This window comes from Cloeon dipterum, chromosome X, assembly GCF_949628265.1.
Source record: "Cloeon dipterum chromosome X, ieCloDipt1.1, whole genome shotgun sequence".
NCBI classification, from domain to species: domain Eukaryota; kingdom Metazoa; phylum Arthropoda; class Insecta; order Ephemeroptera; family Baetidae; genus Cloeon; species Cloeon dipterum.
Window position 1 is genome coordinate 27,191,077 of NC_088790.1, and position 19,300 is coordinate 27,210,376.

Consider the following 19,300-nt stretch of genomic DNA (forward strand, 5'->3'; position numbering starts at 1 on the left):
AATTTATGCATTCTTCTTCGTAACGCATTATTCACAATTCCAAAAATGGACAATTCTTCTATCTACTTAACAGTCAAGCCGTAAAAAGGCTAAATCTGCCGACAAAACTTTCACTTTGTCACAAAATGCAAATCGGCGACCATGTACAGCAAGAGGACGGCGGGGATGACGCAACGCGTGCATACTCTCATGACCGATTCTGACATCACCGAAAACATATTCCTCTCTTTCCTGCCGAGGAGGAAAACAGACTTGAAACGCCTCGCTTTTCATCAAACTGCTGCGCGCTGGGTAATCCAAAAACAGGGTGACTAAACTCTCTCAGCAGCGCACTTGAGAGCTGCACGAAGCACGTCCTCCAGCTCCAGCACCGCAAAGCAGCGAGCAGAGAGCGAAGCGCAGGAATTCGGCCTTACGTCATCCCGAGTGCACAGAGATTCGCCATAAATATTATGCTGCTCTCGAGAAGGGTTAGGGACACGACCACCGGGCCTCTCTCTCTTGCTTTCTGCTGAGTATATATGCCTGGGCACACGTAATATACACATCGCAGCCGAGGAATGCTGGCGAGATTGCATTTGCGGAGCCTTTGCCGCCTGCTCCTCGAATTGCTGGGGATTATTTACCGTTGCCGGTCGCAGGCAGAGGGATGAAAAGTGATTCTGGGGCGTCTTGAGAGGCACGTTGCGTGCCGCCAAACAAGAAAGCTTTCTGTGGTGACAACCGGCAAACAAGCAGCCCTAGACTAGACACACCCTTGGCTTGGCAAGAGGAACAGACGACGGTCCTCCCCTGCATCGCCAGCAGGCCATTAATTTGTTGAGAGATGGACGGAAGATTTTAAACAATAATTCGATAGTTTGCTCAATTCCAAAGAAAATATTTATTTCGACAATGATTTGTGATAACGATAGAAATCTGCTGATATAACCATAGGGAAGTGGTTTTGTTGACATTGAAAAATTCAATTCAAATATTTTTAAATTAAAAAACTAATCAGGACAAATTTTTTCCTCTCTAGGGGGCACAGGATTTGCAAAAACCCACTTAAATAGACCAGTTGCATAACAAGATCTGTGTGTTTGAGGCCACCAACAGATGGCGCCACCGTATACTTTAACAATAAATTAAATTTAAAGGCAATTTCGCTGCGAATTCAGACTCAATCCTGCCACTGTGCATTCTTCACTTAATATGCTTTCTTTTGACGTGCTGAAATCCAAAATCGGTTGAGCCAATCGCCGTAGAATCTTGAAAAAATATATTTTGAAATGTAAAACCTTTTCCAACGTTTCTACGGCGAAAGGCTGAGCTGATTTTGGTTTTCAGCACGTCAAAAGAAAGCATATTAAGTGAAGAATGCACAGTCGCTAGATTGAGTCTGAACTCACAGCAAAAGTGCCTTAAAATCAAATTTATTACTAAAGTGTACGGTGGCGCCATCTGTTGGCAGCTTCGAGCACATTAAAAAATTAAATTTTCCATATTTTAACTCGTGTTTGTAGAAATTCACAAATATTTAATTTTGACAGTAGTTAATCTACTCTCTAGCACACATGGGATTGCCTCTGAGCAATACGAGATTGACGTATGTAATAAATCTTAATGCTCTTGTTAACACACGTATCGACCACACCGCGGCCAGATATGCATCAGACGCGGGCTTGGCACAATTAAAACCTCAAGAAGCATCCGTTTTGCTGACACGCTGGCAGAGTGATTCCAATTAAATGCACACTTCATTACTTGTCCGAGACGTGAAACACGCTCGCTGGCCAGGGCTGCGGTCAGGCCATTTTGTCCCGGCGTCGTTCCATTCGTCGAACGGGCCCTAATTAAATGCTGCACTCGACGACAACAGGTTTCACACAAAATCACCGCAAAGCGCCGCAGGAAGTCGTCCGGCTGCTTTCCTCGCCGAGACATATATAATATATTTAACCAGTTCTTCTCGTCTACGGCGTGCAATGTGCGCTACCCTAAATGCAAACTTCGAGACATTTTGAGCGTGCAAAATGCAAAACCTAAAATTAACCAGAATTTATGAGTTAAATAGGTAGATAAAATGATTTCATAGATATTTATTGAATTATAAACCGATAAAAGGACAGAAAATGGTCTGATTTTCTTTTCTTGGTCACAATATATAAAAAAAGCTTTAATACAGCGACGCGCAGATATGGCGTCCAGTGGAGTATGGCGCGAAAAAACGGTCACGTGAAAATTCGGGAAAAGAAGCAAGTTTTTTTATCAATATTGTGACGTTTAATTTTGCATTACTTGTACTTAATTGTGTCTTTTGGATCGCAAAAACAAACTCTTGGCACTCGTACGGCAATCCAAAGAGAGCTTTTTGCTTCCCACATTCAGACGCCATCTTGGATCTGCGCAGTGCAAACCAATTTTATCGCACATCTGGACCCCGTTGCTTTAATAATATTTTTGTCGTTCATTTTTGTAGGTAAGAAAATTTAGCTATTTTTAGAATATAATTTTTAGCATCGAAAAGATTAATTAAAAGCTTTAATGTCTCTACTTAAAGCGCTGATCAGCTCCTTTGCAATGTTTTCGGGTTAAATTTTATCAAAATAAATGCACATTTTGCCAATAAATCTCAGGAGTTTAAAATTCTCTAGTATGAGCGCACTAAAATAGCAACCAAAAATCGAATCTTAAGTTCAATAATGAATTAAATGCTTGACAAATAAATTTGAAGGTGGCCGCGTACCTTACTGTGGCTGTAAATATTTAATTTAAAATAAATGGGTTGTCAGGAAACTTAAAAATTGTTGTAAACACATTACGTTTTGGTTTCTATACTTGAAATTAAATTTTAATTCTACTTCTTACACGATTGACACAATTTTTGATGTATTTTGAACGTTGGAAAATACTGGAAATCGTGGGCGACGTACAACTCAGCGTTTCTCGTGGTCAAACAGAAGGTGTTGACACGTTTGATGAGCCATACAGCTGCGCACTGTTATTGAGCCCTATAATTATTAAAGCTTGTTTAGCCATGAGACGAGGCTGCAAAAATAACTGGTGATTAAGATATTCGGGCAGCTCACACACACACACAGCAGAGCATTCATTCTCGAGAGAGAGGGCGAGATAAGCACTCACTCACGGACACTATTTGTCGACAGAACAAACAACAAGCCAAAAGCACACAATAAAATGCTGCGAGAAGTTTCGAATTTCGTCGCCTGGGCTGATAAGATGATTGATTATATTCTCGTTCCATTCCGGCTTTCGCTTCAATATTTGCATAGACAAAGAGTGAATATAGAATAGGCCTGCGCGAGGAAGGACAGATAGGGCCAAATTGAAAGGTGACATCACGCGCGTCTGAATTTGAGCCGCGGAGAAATTTATTACGGCGTCTCGGCTTGAATGCTGAATAATTTATCACTGCTACTGCCTTTGCATTTCAAAAAGGCCTCAGCCTCGTTTCATTTCGGGCGAATCCACCACGTGCTGCCGGCAATTTCGCCCGCTTTCGACAAATGTCAAGAGGACACACAGCCGAATTTCGCTCTAAAAATGGATTCCGTCCTCCGACTGTAAATTGTCTCATTAGTTATCAGGTTGTTTCTCAAACAACCTTGCGAAACGTAATATTTTCCTTCGGAATACTAGTGTTTACAGCTGAAAATGCTTTTTTAATGATATCATTTGAAGCTGTTTTCATTTTTTAAAAAGAAAAATAACAAATTTGAAAAACACTATAATTAAATTGTCGTTACTATTTAGCGATTTTTTGTAAATTCATGATGAGATTGATTTGTTTATATTTCTTCATGAAAGCCACTGCATTAATTAAAAATATTGCTTTTGTTAATCAAAATTTTTAATAATTCCACTTAAATGCTCTTTCACTTCAAATAAGGGTCAAGAGAAAGCCTTTTTTGTTGACAGGACATGGATTTCACTTATTAATTTTTAAAAATGACCGATCACTCCTGCGCGAGTGAGGAATATGAATGAAAATCGACACTTCTACACTTCTACCAAATCCTCAACTGTGATAAGAAGCCGCCAAAGCAAATATGAGCGTGTATTTATTTTGTCTAAATATATGTTCTGGTCTAAAATTTTCTCAATCTTGGGTTGGAAAATTCCTTAAAATCCAGTCTTAAAATAAGCCTTTTTAGGGGGAACGAAATTAATTGCTGTGAATATAAAATTTTCCTAACATGAGTAGATAGGAAAATGGAATTACATTAGTGGACGATTAATCTGTTTTTAACATTTTTTGTTTCAAAACATTTTAATAAATCGCTTTTATTTAAATTAAAAAACCGAAAAGAGTAAAAACACTGATTTTTCTCAAAGTGCTGAATTTTAATTTCAATTTTTCCGTGTCTGAATATTTTTGCATAATATATTATAGTCTCTATAATTGCATAAAATTAATGTTGAAATTTAATTTATTACTCAAAATATACGCAAATTTTAAAAATACTAATTTGAAGGATTTTTGTCTATTGAAGCCCTCAGTAGTTTCATTTTTAACGGCTTTGAGTGAATTTTTAAAAATAAGCTTTTTGACAAGAATTTTTGGTCTATACACACAATTTAAAGTGGAATACAGGGCAACAATTGAAAATTACTTGAATTGTTGGATGCGATAAAAAATTTGTTCAACAATTTGCAATAATAAAAAAGGACCTTCCTACAGTAAAAATTCAAATTTTTCCAATTTTCTCCAAAATTTACAGTGCTCGAACATATTTTCTTGGCATATTCCGATTCCTCTCGTCGAGATCTGTCCAACGGTGTATGCCACTTATTTGGGAAACTCTTGATTTTGAAATTAAATCGGATTTCAAATAAGGAGACAACAATTACCATTTGAAAAGCACGGTAACTTTCCAGCCAATTTTCTCAAAAAATTACAGCACTCCTTAGGTCAATTTAGGCTTTAACTGAATCCTAAGGGACGAGTTTATGCATTGGCAACAAGCATTTTCCAGGCTTTCCCAGTAAGATAAATAGTTTTTCAGTCATTTAATTTTTATCCTCTGCTTCATCTTAAAATATTTTATTATTAAATGTTAACGACCATTTATATTAATTATCGAGGCAAGTGAACTGAATGTTATTTATTAATACAGAAGCAGCTGCCCGCATAAATCAATAAGCAAGTGGAGCGTGTCGGCGGCAGAAAGCCATTCCGGTGTAAAAATCAGAGTGTCGAATAATAGAGGCATTAATCTTGGCATGACGCAAATTACCGATTTGCATAAAATTGAAATTCGCTCCATAATTGGCGTGCAAATTCAAGGCCGCGGCCAACGGACGAGGTGCACTAATTGCGCAAAGTCGATGACATAATCGAGCGAGCAAGTGGAAATGACTTCATCGCGCCAAATGAAAGCAAATAAGAGAAAAAAATGATAACGCTCTCTTACGCGCCAATTAGCCGTTAATTACTTGTTTTCGCACCTGGTTGCACCCGTCGCCGGGAATACATATAATCGATAAATAATCGCGCCTCAGGGAGCATCGCGCAGACGGATGTGGACCACGGACCACTTTCGCCACCGTGCGTGAAAAAACCAACTCCTGCATGATGTGACCCTTCTCCGCGATCGATACCACCTTTTTGAATTATTTATTATCTCTTTCTTTTCTTCTGCAACTCTGCACTTCTTATATGTGATCCGTTGCTTAAAAATGTTACAAAGTATTTGTAAACACAATTTATTTGTGGCAATGACTGAAAAGCCCAAGAATTGCTTTAGAAATAGTGGGCAGAAAAGCCTCAGGTTAAGTGGAAATTAATGTTTTACGATTTCAAACCGATAGAAACGATGTTTTTCTAATGTTTTTCAGTTTAGAGACATTTGGTAATGTTCATTTTACAATTAGAAAGTGTTTAATATTTATTTAATTAAATTTAAATGTCCAGCCAAACTTCTAAGTGAAATTAGAGGCTGAACGAGGTCGATAGTACAGCCTGGCGCCAGCACTGTATACTCTTAACAATTAGTGAGATTTGATTTCGATCCGAGATACTAATTATTCTGGCCACCGAATTGATAATAATAACGTTATCTGATATTACATTAATGACACAGTAAATTTGAGATACTTAATTAACTAGAGTATGTGCTGCACGTTTTAGTTTGTTGTTTGCTCTAAAAAATATTTGAATTTAGTTGTATTTTTCCCACAAAAGATTTAGTTTTAGTTGCTCCTTATTTTTTATGTTTCAGAGATTTTTTATAAGATAATTTTATGTTTTATGAACTAAGGCAATTGTTATATTCCAGAAACGAATTTTAAAAGAAATTGAAAAAATGCCTGTTCTAGATTGACTGATTGATTATTTTTTATTTAACTAACACTTAACACTTAAAAACAGATTTTTCTTAAATAATATTTACTTTATGATTTATTTATTTTTAAAAACTGTTTAGTAACTAACTGAACAATAGGGACAGTAATCGGTTTTATTGCGTTGGTGCTGCAAAAATATAAAAATTAATATAAAGTAAAAACGAGAATACACTCACAGGACAGTTTGTTATCAAATAGTTAAATCAGGAATACAATTTGATCAATTGAGTTTAAAGTAAATTTTAATTTAATACAAAGAATCCCAGCTAAAACCCCCGCGATTTACCTTAAAAAATTCTATCCAGCTGTAATTTCAATCAAATTTATGTAACAGCTGGAGAAATGTCACCGTCCAGCAAATTATTTTTAGACCCAACGTCATATTCCACACAGTCTGATTTGACCAATTTGCCGCAGTCTCGTGAATCTCGCACCTCCGAAAGACGGTTGTTTGCCTCTTCAGTTAAGACTAAAAAATTTTCACCTCTCGTTCGACGGACTAAAACGATTTCGCTGGAAAGAAAGGGCTGGGCGTCCGCGCAACTCTTGTTCCTGACAAACACACTCGAGAGAATGAATAATAAAAAAAACTGAAGTCATTTGGGTCAGAGGCGACGCCGCGTTTTTCATCACTCATTTTCCGTGTCTGGCTGCTCTTCTGCGAAGCTTCGTTTGTCTAATTTCGTTTCAACACTCGGAGGAAATCCGATCGCGAGAGAGCGAGCGAGCGTCCGCGAGTAAAATCGCCTTTTGTAACTGGTTTCGTGGCAGAAGTGGAACTGTGACCATACTTGGGCATCCACGGCAAATACACACAGCAGGTAAAATTAATGCCGCCGCTGCTGCTGTCCCTTTGTTATGCAAACAGTCGCGGCAGCGGCGGCACCAAAGGTCACGCAGGCGCTGCGATTCGGACCGATTGATTCGATTAGCGCTGCGCCAAAATGAGCAAAACTCGTTTCCCCGCCGAAATGAACGGCAAAATTGCGGGACGCCGGCCAAGCCGCGGCCGAGCCCGGCCCCGAATCGGACCTTTCGCCCTCCCTGGCGGCCAGGTGGCTTTTTTACACGCCCCCATTCGAAATGGAAATAATCAGCAGCAGACATCAGCTTGCTTGCTTTTTTGCAATTGAAAGTTCAGCAGGTCGCATAGAGTTTGGCTCATAAAAGTCAATTTCAAGGCTGTCAATCGGCGCCGAAAAATAGCAGCTGGAGTGACAAGCGTGAAAATGTCGCCATCCTTGGCCAGCAAGAAAAAAAATCCGACCTGCACGACGACAAGTGACAAATGGTGCGAAAAGCCATTACGGCAGCGAAAATTCAGCGATGCTCCATGTTAAAACAGGGTCTAAAATGTACACCAAAAACACATTATCTCTATTTGATAAAAATACACACTAATGCAATATGTGGAGGAATGATGGATGGATCTCATTTGTAAATGGAAAAACCTGCAAATCATAAAAATATACAGAAATTAAGGAATGCAAGTTTACTTAGAGTTTTATTTGCCACGATGGATTCATTAATTGAATTGTTCTTAAATTTTAAAAATCCCTTCCTTCTTTGCAATTTTGAATACTTAAACTTCAGATTTGAAATAAATTAAAGGCTGTTAATTTCAGACAATCAACTTTTTTCTTGGCTTCTGAATGAGCACGAATCGTGCAATTTTAAGCTATTTGAACCAGACCAACAACCGACCGTCCATACAATTGCCATGAGCTTAAAATTAAAATTTTTGGCTCCCATACGATAAATGTTTAAAATTCAGCCCAAAATATTTTTTCTAGTCCCAAGAGTCTTGGATGCGATAACAGGTTATATTGCAAATTGTTAGACCTTTTATAATTACTAGGGAGGAAATTGAATACATTTCTTGAATATTTTCTTTAATTTAATTAATTTCTTTCTGATAAAATACTCTGAATTTTAAGAGTCACAATAAATGCAAAATATTTTTAAATTAATTTGAAGCGCAGAGACAGAAAAAAGTTTGTTCTAAATTAAGTGTAAAAATAACAATATTTTTCTCTGCTCTTTGCCAATATTTTCTTGTAGGATTTAGTTAAATTTACATCCGTTTTTTTTCTTTAAGGTGCTGTTATCCAAGATTTACAAAAGTGAAATAAATTCATCCGAAAATTAAATAAACAATAAACCTCAAAGAAAAAATGGTGAAATTGAAGATTTTTCCTTAAAAAATGCAATTGGAGCCTCAACTACGTCTAAATTTCGTTACAAAAAAAAAACTGTCGAAACCACACCGTCTAAAACCGACAAGAATTTAAATGTTGAAAATAATCTTTACGATCCACAGAATAAGAATTGAAATTTTTTATTATGTTCATAATTGTACATAAATTAACTGCATTCTCATTCTGTTTCAGATTCTACTGACATTGTCGACTGCAAGCTCAAGTTAATTCTCGGCCTAATATGGACGCTCATTTTACACTACTCCATTTCCATGCCCATGTGGGAGGGCGAAGAAGACTCGAACGAAAAGGGCGCCACTCCCAAGCAAAGGTAAGCAAAGCGAAATCGGTTTGCGTTGGCAATTTTTACGTTCGGATTACGTGCTATCAGCCGTTTCTTATCTCACTCGAGTATTAAAAAACACACTCTGGGATGAATGAATGCGACGAAGAGACGCTCGTGCAAAGGTGAAACGTGGCAGGCACATTAATTGACGTGTATTAATTAATTCAACTTCTTCAAGTTGAACCAGGGCCAAGCCGCGGATTCTGCCTCTTCATTATTCACGTCCGATTATAATGCGAAAATAGGCTTTATTTTTTTTTCTGGGGAAGATTCATCCTTGTTGTCTCACACTGGTGGAACGTAATGTCTTAAATTTTTAGCTTTCTAGGCCACGCCGGGTGTAATAAAAATTAAGACTTATTCTTTCAGTAATTAGGCCGCGGAATTTTTTATTGATGCGGCTATCAAATAATCCGGGCTTAGATTAGGCGGGTAATTAGGTCACTGAATGATAGAATTTAAAGATATTTAAAAACGATGATGCAGTAAAACAAAATTTAATAATAATTTTAACAGTAATTATCAGTTGACCTCATTTGAATATTAATGACACTCTTCGTATTGTGAATCATGCTCGCTCTATGACTCTGAAGATGAATTAAACATTTTTGGCAGCTCCGAAACATATGGAAATTCAAAACACTCGGTATGTCGCGTTCAAAGCCAGAAACGTTTTGACCGTGAACATGTTCTCCGCTTGAAAACTGCGCCGCAACATTTTCGCTCACAGTGTAACCGTCGGCAACTCACATTTTAACTCTTTTTATTTTGGCCAGCGTGTTTTGCTTCGAGAGCCAACGGTCGGTCCGTCGGTCGGCCGGCCGGTCGGTCGTCGGTTGCGCGAGAGCCAAGAGCAAGGCAGCACGTCATCATTCTGATGCTGACTCATTATATTTTTATCGTCTCTCTCTCTCTTTCAGCGCCACCGCTGTTAAATTTAGCCCACGATACAATTCGGTGGCGCCTATTCTCGGATCGCAATAATAATTGTTTTCGGGCCTTGAGGCCAATTACATCCCCCGAGAGTGCAATCGATGACTCACGGGGGCGTTTGTCAACTTCACGTGCAGCCAACTCAGTGCTGCTCGCGACGTGCACCAAATTTACAGCAGCGGATGTTGTTTTTGCAGCTTTCTATCCGCTGAAATCGCGCGCGGTTGAACGCAATCAAGAGAGATTTTCCTTCTCCCCGAAATAGATGCAAGCACTGATGAGGCGTTTATGTCCAGTCTATTTTTAGAACTTTATTCGTTTATCGCCCGAAGAATTCGCATTTTGAACGGAATCTTGATGAAAGCGTTCTTTTCCCTAATGGTTTAGGCTTAGAAGTTGAATTTTTAGACAAATTTTATCCTCATTTATAATTTAAATTCAGGGTTTAAAGGCTGATAGTTTTTTTTTACCGCCACTTGCCATTTTTTTTTTGTTAATTTCTACTTTCAGTCGTTGTGAGCTTTTATAAGTTTATGACTGTTCGTGAATAAAAACTTTAAATTTAATAAAGAATAATTTAAATAAAAACAGCGGAGTCCAGATGTGCGGTAAAATTGATTCCCACTGCGCAGATCCAAGATGGCGTCTGAATGTGGAAACAAAAAGCTATCTTTGGATTGCCATACGAGGGACAAGAGTTTGTTTTTACGATCCAAAAGACACAATTAGTACAAGAAATGCAAATTATGTCGCAATATTGACGACCGGACGCCATACCCCCGCTGAATAAAAATTCCAATAAATTATAATGGTAGGAAGAAACAGCCTGTGGAAAAAATAGATCAAGTGACGAGAAACTGCAAGCCGTATTTAAATTGGAAATCATGTCGTGCTCACTATTTTATTGCAATATCAGCAATTCATTCAATATTTTTCCGCAGACAGTGAGGTAAAATTGTCTGCAGTTTGCTGCAGTGTAGATATTTGTTTTTGCAGATGTTTTATTACTGCTGTTCTGAAGCTAGAGGCAGCTGCTCTCCACGTGCAAAAACCCAATTTTACCAAACAATCGGTCACAGAAAATTAAAATACGAATAACGGACCCAACCATAAATTTTAAAAATATTTTTAATTGCATTTTTAGCAGATATTCGTAAGATATTCCTTTTCAAATAAGCGGAAATAATCTTCCCTGTTCTCAATTTGAGGTAGCCTCACGCCTCACTCACGTTCATTGATGAAGAGAGAATTAAAGTGAGTCTGGCGAACAAAGAAAGAAGCAAAAAGTTTGTGCCGCGAGCGACGAAAGCTTTCGCCTGGCGCGCGCAAAGAGAAAGAAAGGGTGCGAGAAAGGCGAAACGGAAACGTACGATCGAGCCGCGCTTTTGCTGCTCTTTTATCATCTCTTTCTCTCTCTCGGAAACCCACGCTGCTACACAGCGCGCGTATCGATTCGCGCACGCCTTGCAAACAACTCTCTTGAGTGTGTTTACGAAGCGACGAGGCCTTTTCGAAAAGCCATCCTCGATTTAGCGAATCGATCCTCAGACGAAAATCGAGTTTTCTACCCCTAAAAGAAAGGAGAAGAAGAAATTTGGGCTAAGGCCTTTGAGAATCGCAGCCAAGTCCGGCATGGTCTAGTGGCTAGGATACTCGGCTCTCACCCGAGAGGCCCGGGTTCAATCCCCGGTGCCGGAAATTACATTTTGTTTCTTTGAGCGCTGAGTTTTATTTAATTTGTTTGAAACTTCGAATGCTGGACGGTTTCTGATTCAATTAATTATACCTTCAGCCTTAAAATCTGTATTTTTCTTGGATATTTTTCTATTTCTACTAAATTTGAAATATTATTTAGATGAAATTAAGGATCATAACATCAGCGGGGTCCAGATGTGCGATAAAATTGGTTCGCACTGCGCAGATCCAAGATGGCGTCTGAATGTGGGAAGCAAAAAGCTCTCTTTGGATTGCCGTACGAGTGTCAAGAGTTTGTTTTTACAATCCACAAGACAAATGCAAATTATACGTCACAATATTGACCAAAACTTGCTTCTTTTCGCGCATTTCCACGTGAAGATACTCCACCGGACGCCATATCTGCGCGTCACACGAATCTGGCCCCCGCTGGATAACATGTTTTTCCCAAATCGGCAAAAGTTTTACATGACTTCTGTCATTTATCAGGGGTCTTCCTTCCAAACCAGTTTATCTCATCTTGCGTGGAACATTTCTAAAAGCAGCCATTTTTCTTTACCCCCCGCTGGGCTGTAAAAAGTGAAATACTTTCATTAAACCCACATTTGCGCTCTTTGAGCCAGAAAAATACACGCGATAAATAATAAAAAGCGGCGCAGCGCTTTCCACTATCATGCAACTTTTTATAGAACCATAAATTTGCATGGCAGGCAGTTGGTTCCGCCGCTTTTCCAGCTGCCACGCGTAAGAGGAAAAGCTGCCACAAGAATTTTTGCACGAGAGCACAGCCCTGATGCTGTCACGTTTATTTATTTTTTTTTATATCGATTTGCCGCACACCAGATTTTCTGTGCGCGGCGTTTTGTCATTCAACAGGCACCTCCACTGACGCGAACGTCAAGGTTTGCACCAAAATCTGTTTTGCAAAGTCCTGAAATATTAATTTCAAGCAGAGCAATAAAAGTACATATAAAATATGTAAAATATTATTTAACTATTAGGAATTTTCCAAAGATTGACCACATAAAGTCTCTCGCTGCTCTGAATGAGTGTTTCAGTAATTTAATTGGTTTATATATTAATAAAAATTATTTTCTTGTATATATCTACTTAAATTGCATTAAATTTCAATTTTAGGAACGTTACACGTTTATCTAATATTACTTTTTACCTTAAATTTTTATAGAAAAGTCAGTATAGGATTTCTCTTTTTCCAAAATAAGTTAAATTTATAATAAATTATTTAAACATGAATAAAGTCTGAACTAAGTGTATTTAAATAAATTTAACAAACAACAAATTTTAAAAAATAGAGTAAAATACATTCCTGTATTTAAAAAATATATCATATTGAAAGTAATTAATTTTTTATTTTTAAATTTATAACAACCCTCTTGGAATAATAAAATTGAATCACAAAATAAAATACAGACTCGCTGTTCAAGCCTTTGGTGGTGCTAATTCGATGCTCCGCTCACAATCAGCTGGTGGCTGGAAGCCCCTGGGAAGCAGGCTGCGAGCATCGATCGTGTTCTCTCGCCTTTCAATTTTGAGCATTTCAATTAAGGCAAAAAAAATTCATGCGCGCTGTTTCTTTCTACATACATATTTGAGTGCAGGGGAAAATTCCAAAGTGCTCTGGCAGCATGAAAACGTGACGATGTCAGCGCACAGAGAAATAAAATATACACCGCCGTTTCTAAACGCGATGATGCAGCTCTTTGCCGGCGTTAAAAAGGCACAAGGGAGCAGATCTTCGTTGCATTCAAGCTCTGGGTTATTATCACGACGAGCGCTACATCGAATTATGTCACTATATGGCTCCTTGCAGACACTGACGTTTGAATACAGCCTTCTACGAAAGTGTGTCAATCGGTGTAAATCAATGTTTGGAAAATTACATTACATGCACATTCCTCCATGATTTAAATGAAACTCTGAGTCTGCAAAATGTACCATTCACCATTCCGCTCTAATTTAAAGTTTAATGTTTCTTTCTTTCGTCACAAAGACATTTAAAATATTTTTGGAAAATCAGATTACCATTTTCCTTTATTTAAATAGAGCCCACTTACAACTTTGAGTAATTTTACTGCCATTTTTATTTTTAATTTTAATTTTTAGTTGTTTTTGATCTGTGATTATTAATTTTTCGGACGTTTCATATTTATTAAAATTTTAATTGGCCATTTTTTAAAAGGAGCTTGCAGTTGAAACTTATTAGTATAGTTTTTATACGAAAATTTATTTCTATTTCCTAATATATATCACATTTTTTACACATCATACAAAACAATTTCTCTCCTGTGGTTTTCGGAAAAACTGCAAACCCTGATAAGAGCGAATTGCAGCGGCTGGAATTTTGCATTTTCTTCCGTCTGGTCATGTTGGTGGTGGTGCAAGGAGTGTTATTATTTTGCTAAGCACGCCGGCGAACGCATGAAATTTTGATGCAATCCGCTGAGCACGTTTGCGTCTTTTCCCCCTGCGGCCACATGCGTAATAAAACCGGCAGTAAAACAGGAAAAAAAACGGCGACCACCGTAAATTTCTAGAAAATTAGCTCAGTAGTCAGTCTGGCGGCGTATAACTTAATTCTGGATCATTAAATCATTTTATAATTGCCTCTGTTTCAGACTTCTGCACTGGATTCAAGCTAAAGTTCCTGACTTGCCGATCAAAAACTTCACCGATGACTGGAGCAGCGGAAAAGCGGTCGGCGCGCTCGTCGACGCTTGTGCGCCAGGTACGAAAATAGCCGCCAAGAGAAATAGAAAAAGATATTATTATTTGTCGCACGGCTGACCGGCCTTTTGCTCGACTCCGCAGGTTTGTGTCCCGACTGGCCCGACTGGAACCCCACCGACTCGCTGCAGAATGCTACCGAGGCCATGGGACTGGCTGATGACTGGCTCAACGTCCGTCAGGTACGCTAATTTCAAATTAAATTAAAAATAAATAAATAAATAATGTCAAAGATTATTCCAAGGGTATAAAAATAGAATAAGTAGATTTTTGTTTGCAAACCTTGGGTGTTACTGAAAAGGAAATGAAAAATAATTTTTTTGTGGTGGCCTATCTGCGTTGCGGTCGCATTTGATAAAGATATGCAAAAGCCACACAACTTGGGTTTTCCGTGAAAATTTAACCACACAATTTACTAAAAAGGCAATTAAACTCGCAGAGAGAACTTTCCTGAATGAAAATAAAATTTTGTTCCTTTCTTACACATTTAAAAATTATTTTATTTCTTTATTTCTTTTTATAAAGTATAGGGCTGTGTAATTTAGACGAATGAATGTTTTTTTAGCTTGCAATCGTTGCGGGACCTTGAATTCACCAGTTGTATTATAAACTCTCAGTGTTCGAATCCACCAACAGATGGCGCTACCGTATACTTTGGAAATAAATTTGATTTTAAGGCACTTCCGCTGCGATTTCAGACTCAATCCTGCTACTGTGCATTCTTCACTTATTCTATTTTCTTTTGACGTGCTGAAACCCAAAATCGGTCTAGCCAATCGTCGTAGAGACGTCGGAAAAGATTTTTTATTCCAAAAAATAGTTTTTCACGATTCTACGGCGATTGGCTGGAATGATTTTGGTTTTCAGCACGTCAAAAGAAAGCATATTAAGTGAAGAATGCACAGTGGCGAGATTGAGTCTGTAATCGCAGCGGAATTGCTTTAAATTAAATTTATTACTAAAGTATAAAGTGGCGCCATCTGTTTGCGGCGAACACTGAGGGTGTAATGAGCATTTTAAAATTTTAATCCATACTTAAAATCGTCTAAGACGATGTTAAATCTCCAATAAGTTCCAAAACTCATATCAAAAATAATAAAACCGTACAAATCGGCTTACAGTCCGAGGAAAAGTGCATTTTTATGTGTCAAGTAAGAATATATATTTTTCTCAAGATTGGATTTAATTTTTAATAAAGCAGAGTATTTTAATTGACACAATTTATTTTGGTTTCACGTTGCGTAGTTGATCAAACCCGAGGAGATGATCAACCCGAACATCGACGAGATGTCCATGATGACCTACCTGTCGCAATACCCGAACGCCAAGCTCAAAACCGGCGCTCCGCTGCGGCCGAGGACGAACCCCAACAGGTGAATATACACATTTTTAGCTGCTTGTATTTCAGAAGGAAGAGCCCCCGTGTTTGCTCTCTCAATTTCTGTCTCGGGCAGCGCACAGCCTGAAATCCGATCCGCACGCCTTACTCTCTCGTCGGCGGCAGGCAAAAATCTCATTCACACGATCTGGTTTGGCCCGTTTTTTGTTTCACAATTTGCTTTTGCTGCCGAAAAAAGGTAGAAATAAGAGGTTTACTCGCTCGGCTGCTGATGTAATTATCGCTCCCACAACGCCTTATTTGAATTTTTATATGCAAAAATTCTCCCTCCTCGCTCTGCACTCGCGGCCGAGATTTAATTAGCGCACTCGCTGGAGGGTTTCTCGAGTGCTCGCGCGCGCACAAGTTGCCTTTTTCGCAGTTCAAATTCAAACTAACGAGTTTGTAGTGTGCACACTCCAGATGTATTGTTGAGCTTGTATTTCTCGGTAAAATCGTTGTTCTCGCGGCCGTAATTACTTCTCGCGCTCCTGACGCTCTAGGAAAATTGCTGATTATGTCGGAAAAATATATTTAATTATCTGGATGTGGACGTTGACCTAGTTTTTCCCCTTTCACAATTTTTCCGGCGGAATCAAAGCAAAATAAAAATTGATTTTATAAAACATTTTGTATCGTTACCACACAGAAAGCTTTTGTTTAAGAAAACCGTTGAGAACCGCATTTTTTTTTGCTACACAGCAAATTTACAGATTTATTTCTTTTTTCTCCATTTAATTATTATAAAAAAATCAATCAAACGTACGATTCCAGAGACCATCTAATTCATTCTAAAAATTCTAAGATTTATTTCTCCCGTAGCGAATTTTTAATTAAACACGTCCAAGCAATAAAGCGGTTGAGGTGTTTCTCGTTTGTCACAGATGTGGCCGAAATTATTCTGGCTAACGACAAAGCATTAGAAATTTCGAGCCCGGTGTCGTAAAGACAGAGTGCTGCTCTTGTTGGCATCGGGCGAAAAGTTTGCGCCAAGCCGCATCTTATTATTCATGCCATGCACAAGTTTGCGCCCGCATCGTCATCTGCACAACAAGTCATCCGCGCCGACTTGAAACTAATTAGCCAACTACCGAGAGTGCACGAACTTATGCAACCCTTTCTTTAGTCATAGTTTCGCGAAGAAACGAAACTTCTTGCGCTGAAAATAGATCGTGATATTTATACATGCCATGAAACGCTTTTTAATCGAATCTTGTTGTTTTCGCTGGAAACGCAGCATCCCTCCACCGCGGTAAGTCACCCTCTTCACGTGGATGCTCGACTATTATTCTGCATTTTACAGATTATGATTGATTTTCGCTTTATTAATTATAATTCGTTTAGTGTTAAATGCACACAGGACAAACTGTACATTTATTTGGATTAACACGAATTTTGTTATCACAATGGCGAGCTGCATGTTTGAGCTTCTGATAACACACAAAATATGTGGAATTTTTTAGAAACGCCCCGTTGTTTACGCAGTTCACACTCAATCAGCCGAAAAATTGACAGCTTCTGTAGCTTTTAGATAAAATTTCCGTTTCTACAAAAACAATTTTTGTTACTTTAGCTCAAACGTTATTTGTAAAATAATCTTTATTTAATTAATCGTGTGTTTTTCTGTTTGGATCTATTTTTCTAATTTTCGCCAACCTCCAGAGTTCGCGCCTATGGACCTGGTATCGAGCCAACCGGCCCGGTCGTCGGAGCCCCCGCCAATTTCACCGTGGAAACCTTTTCCGCGGGCAAGGGACAGGTCGACGTCACGGTCACGAATCCATCTGGAAAGCCTGAACCCGTAAGATTATAAATTTAGGATTTTTTTCCACCTCCAACGTTTTAATTTTGTACAAAACCACTAAAAAAATTAGTTTTAACCCATTTTAGTCCGATATTGGATGCCGTTTAAGCTTAAACTTGCTCTAAATTTCACCAAATGTATAAACCCTGAGTGTTTGAAGCCTTGAACAGATGGCGCCACCGTATAATTTCGAAATAAATTTAATTTTAAGGCACTTCCGCTGTGATTTCGGACTAAATCATGCCACTGTGCATTCTTCACTTAATATGCTTTCTTTTGACGTGCTGAAAACCAAACTCGGCTCAGCCAATCGTAAAAACTATTTTTTGAAATATAAAATCTTTTTAAGCGTTTCTACGGCCAATGGCTGGACTGATGTGGTTTTCAGCAAGTCAAAAGAAAAGCATATTAAGTGAAGAATTCTCAGCGGCAGGATTGAATCTGAAATCGCAGCGGAAGGGCCTTAAAATAAATTTATTACCAAAGTACACAGTGTCGCCATCTGTTGGCGGCTTCGAACACTGATGGTTTATGCAACTGATGAATTGTGTAAAATATGTTGCACTCGACTCGAAATATTTTATATTTATTGTGTTTGTGCCAAAGTAAAACGTCGAATCATACAAGAGTTTCCTTGTAAGTGATTAGTTGTTCTATTTCCGTCTCTCTGGTTCACCATTATTTCTCAATTCACTGAAGTGCTTTTGCGGTTTGACAGGTGGACGTGCGTTTCAACAACGATCGCAATCTGACCTACAGCGTTTCGTACACGCCGCGCGACGAGGGCAATCACAAAGTTTCGGTCAAGTATGGCGGACAAGAAATTCCCAAGTCACCATACACCGTGCTGGTCGAGGGACACGCCGGCGACCCTTCAAAGGTCACCGTCTCCGGACCTGGCATCCAGCCTGAAGGAGTTGTGGTCAGCAGACCCACCTACTTTGACATCTTCACCAAAGGTACTTAAAACAAGCATCCTCTCACTCACTTCTTTGTTAAAAATTCTCGGCAGAAAATCGCTTTTGAATTTTGTTTTGGAGCTAAAATGCTGTTAATGAGGCCTGCAGGGCCGAAACATAAGCTTGTTTTATTATTAATATTTTTTTTAAATGTTTTTGCCATTGGGAAAGCCATTGTAAAAAGTTATATTTTTGCCTGCTGCATTTTAATTAATAATTTAGTCCAAAGAAATAATTTTTTCCACTTTTTAAATTTTCCCAAATTTAGGCGCGGGCAAAGGAGTTCCAGAGGTGATCATCCTCGACCCTGCGGGCCTGAAAAACACTGTGCCTGTCAAGATCAGACAGACGAGTCCAGATGAGTGGCGGTGCGAATACGTTTCCACGGCAATTGGTCTGCACTCTGTCAACGTTTTCTTCGCCGGACAGCCCATCCCCAACAGTCCAGTCGGCGTCAAGGTTTCAGCTGGTAATGCATTTTAATTTTTCCGTGTCTAGAAAAAAGGAATTAAATTAGGGAATTTTTCAGTCTCTGACGCAAAGAAAGTCCGAGCTTCGGGACGCGGCCTCCAGCCCAAGGGTGTGAGGGTTCGAGACGATGCGGACTTCAAGATTTACACCGAGGGCGCTGGAGAGGGCAGCCCTGAAGTCAGGATTATTGGACCTGGTATGTCTGATAATTTAAGAGACAACCCCTTATTATCATTTTTTTATTAGTTATTATTATTCTTGTTTATTCTGCCTTCTCATATGGATACATAAAATAATTGGAAATAAAAATCACATTTTTGGACAGAATTGGCGGACAGTGCTGGCAAAATAGAGTTCTTGGTTCTTGCTTAAATAATTTAAAGAGATATGAAATTAAAAATTAATTAAATTAGAGTAACAATA

General features: G+C 38.6%; 1 protein-coding gene and 1 non-coding gene across 4 annotated transcripts in view; both read left to right on the forward strand.

The window, feature by feature from the left end:
* cher (filamin-A) overlaps positions 1 to 19,300 on the forward strand; it is a 63,275-nt gene that overhangs the window by 7,016 nt on the left and 36,959 nt on the right. For 2 of the 3 annotated variants that reach the window (XM_065495664.1, XM_065495666.1), the window contains exons 2-10: positions 8,739 to 8,877; positions 14,157 to 14,266; positions 14,350 to 14,447; positions 15,511 to 15,638; positions 16,881 to 16,895; positions 17,306 to 17,444; positions 18,166 to 18,406; positions 18,675 to 18,875; positions 18,936 to 19,073. In XM_065495664.1, the coding sequence (XP_065351736.1) occupies positions 8,739 to 8,877; positions 14,157 to 14,266; positions 14,350 to 14,447; positions 15,511 to 15,638; positions 16,881 to 16,895; positions 17,306 to 17,444; positions 18,166 to 18,406; positions 18,675 to 18,875; positions 18,936 to 19,073 (1,209 nt within the window). The remainder of the gene's footprint in view (positions 1 to 8,738; positions 8,878 to 14,156; positions 14,267 to 14,349; positions 14,448 to 15,510; positions 15,639 to 16,880; positions 16,896 to 17,305; positions 17,445 to 18,165; positions 18,407 to 18,674; positions 18,876 to 18,935; positions 19,074 to 19,300) is intronic. The other variant, XM_065495665.1, reaches the window with a different exon arrangement.
* On the forward strand, positions 11,452 to 11,523 carry TRNAE-CUC (transfer RNA glutamic acid (anticodon CUC)). Its single transcript has one exon. It is a non-coding gene; the product is annotated as a tRNA-Glu (tRNA).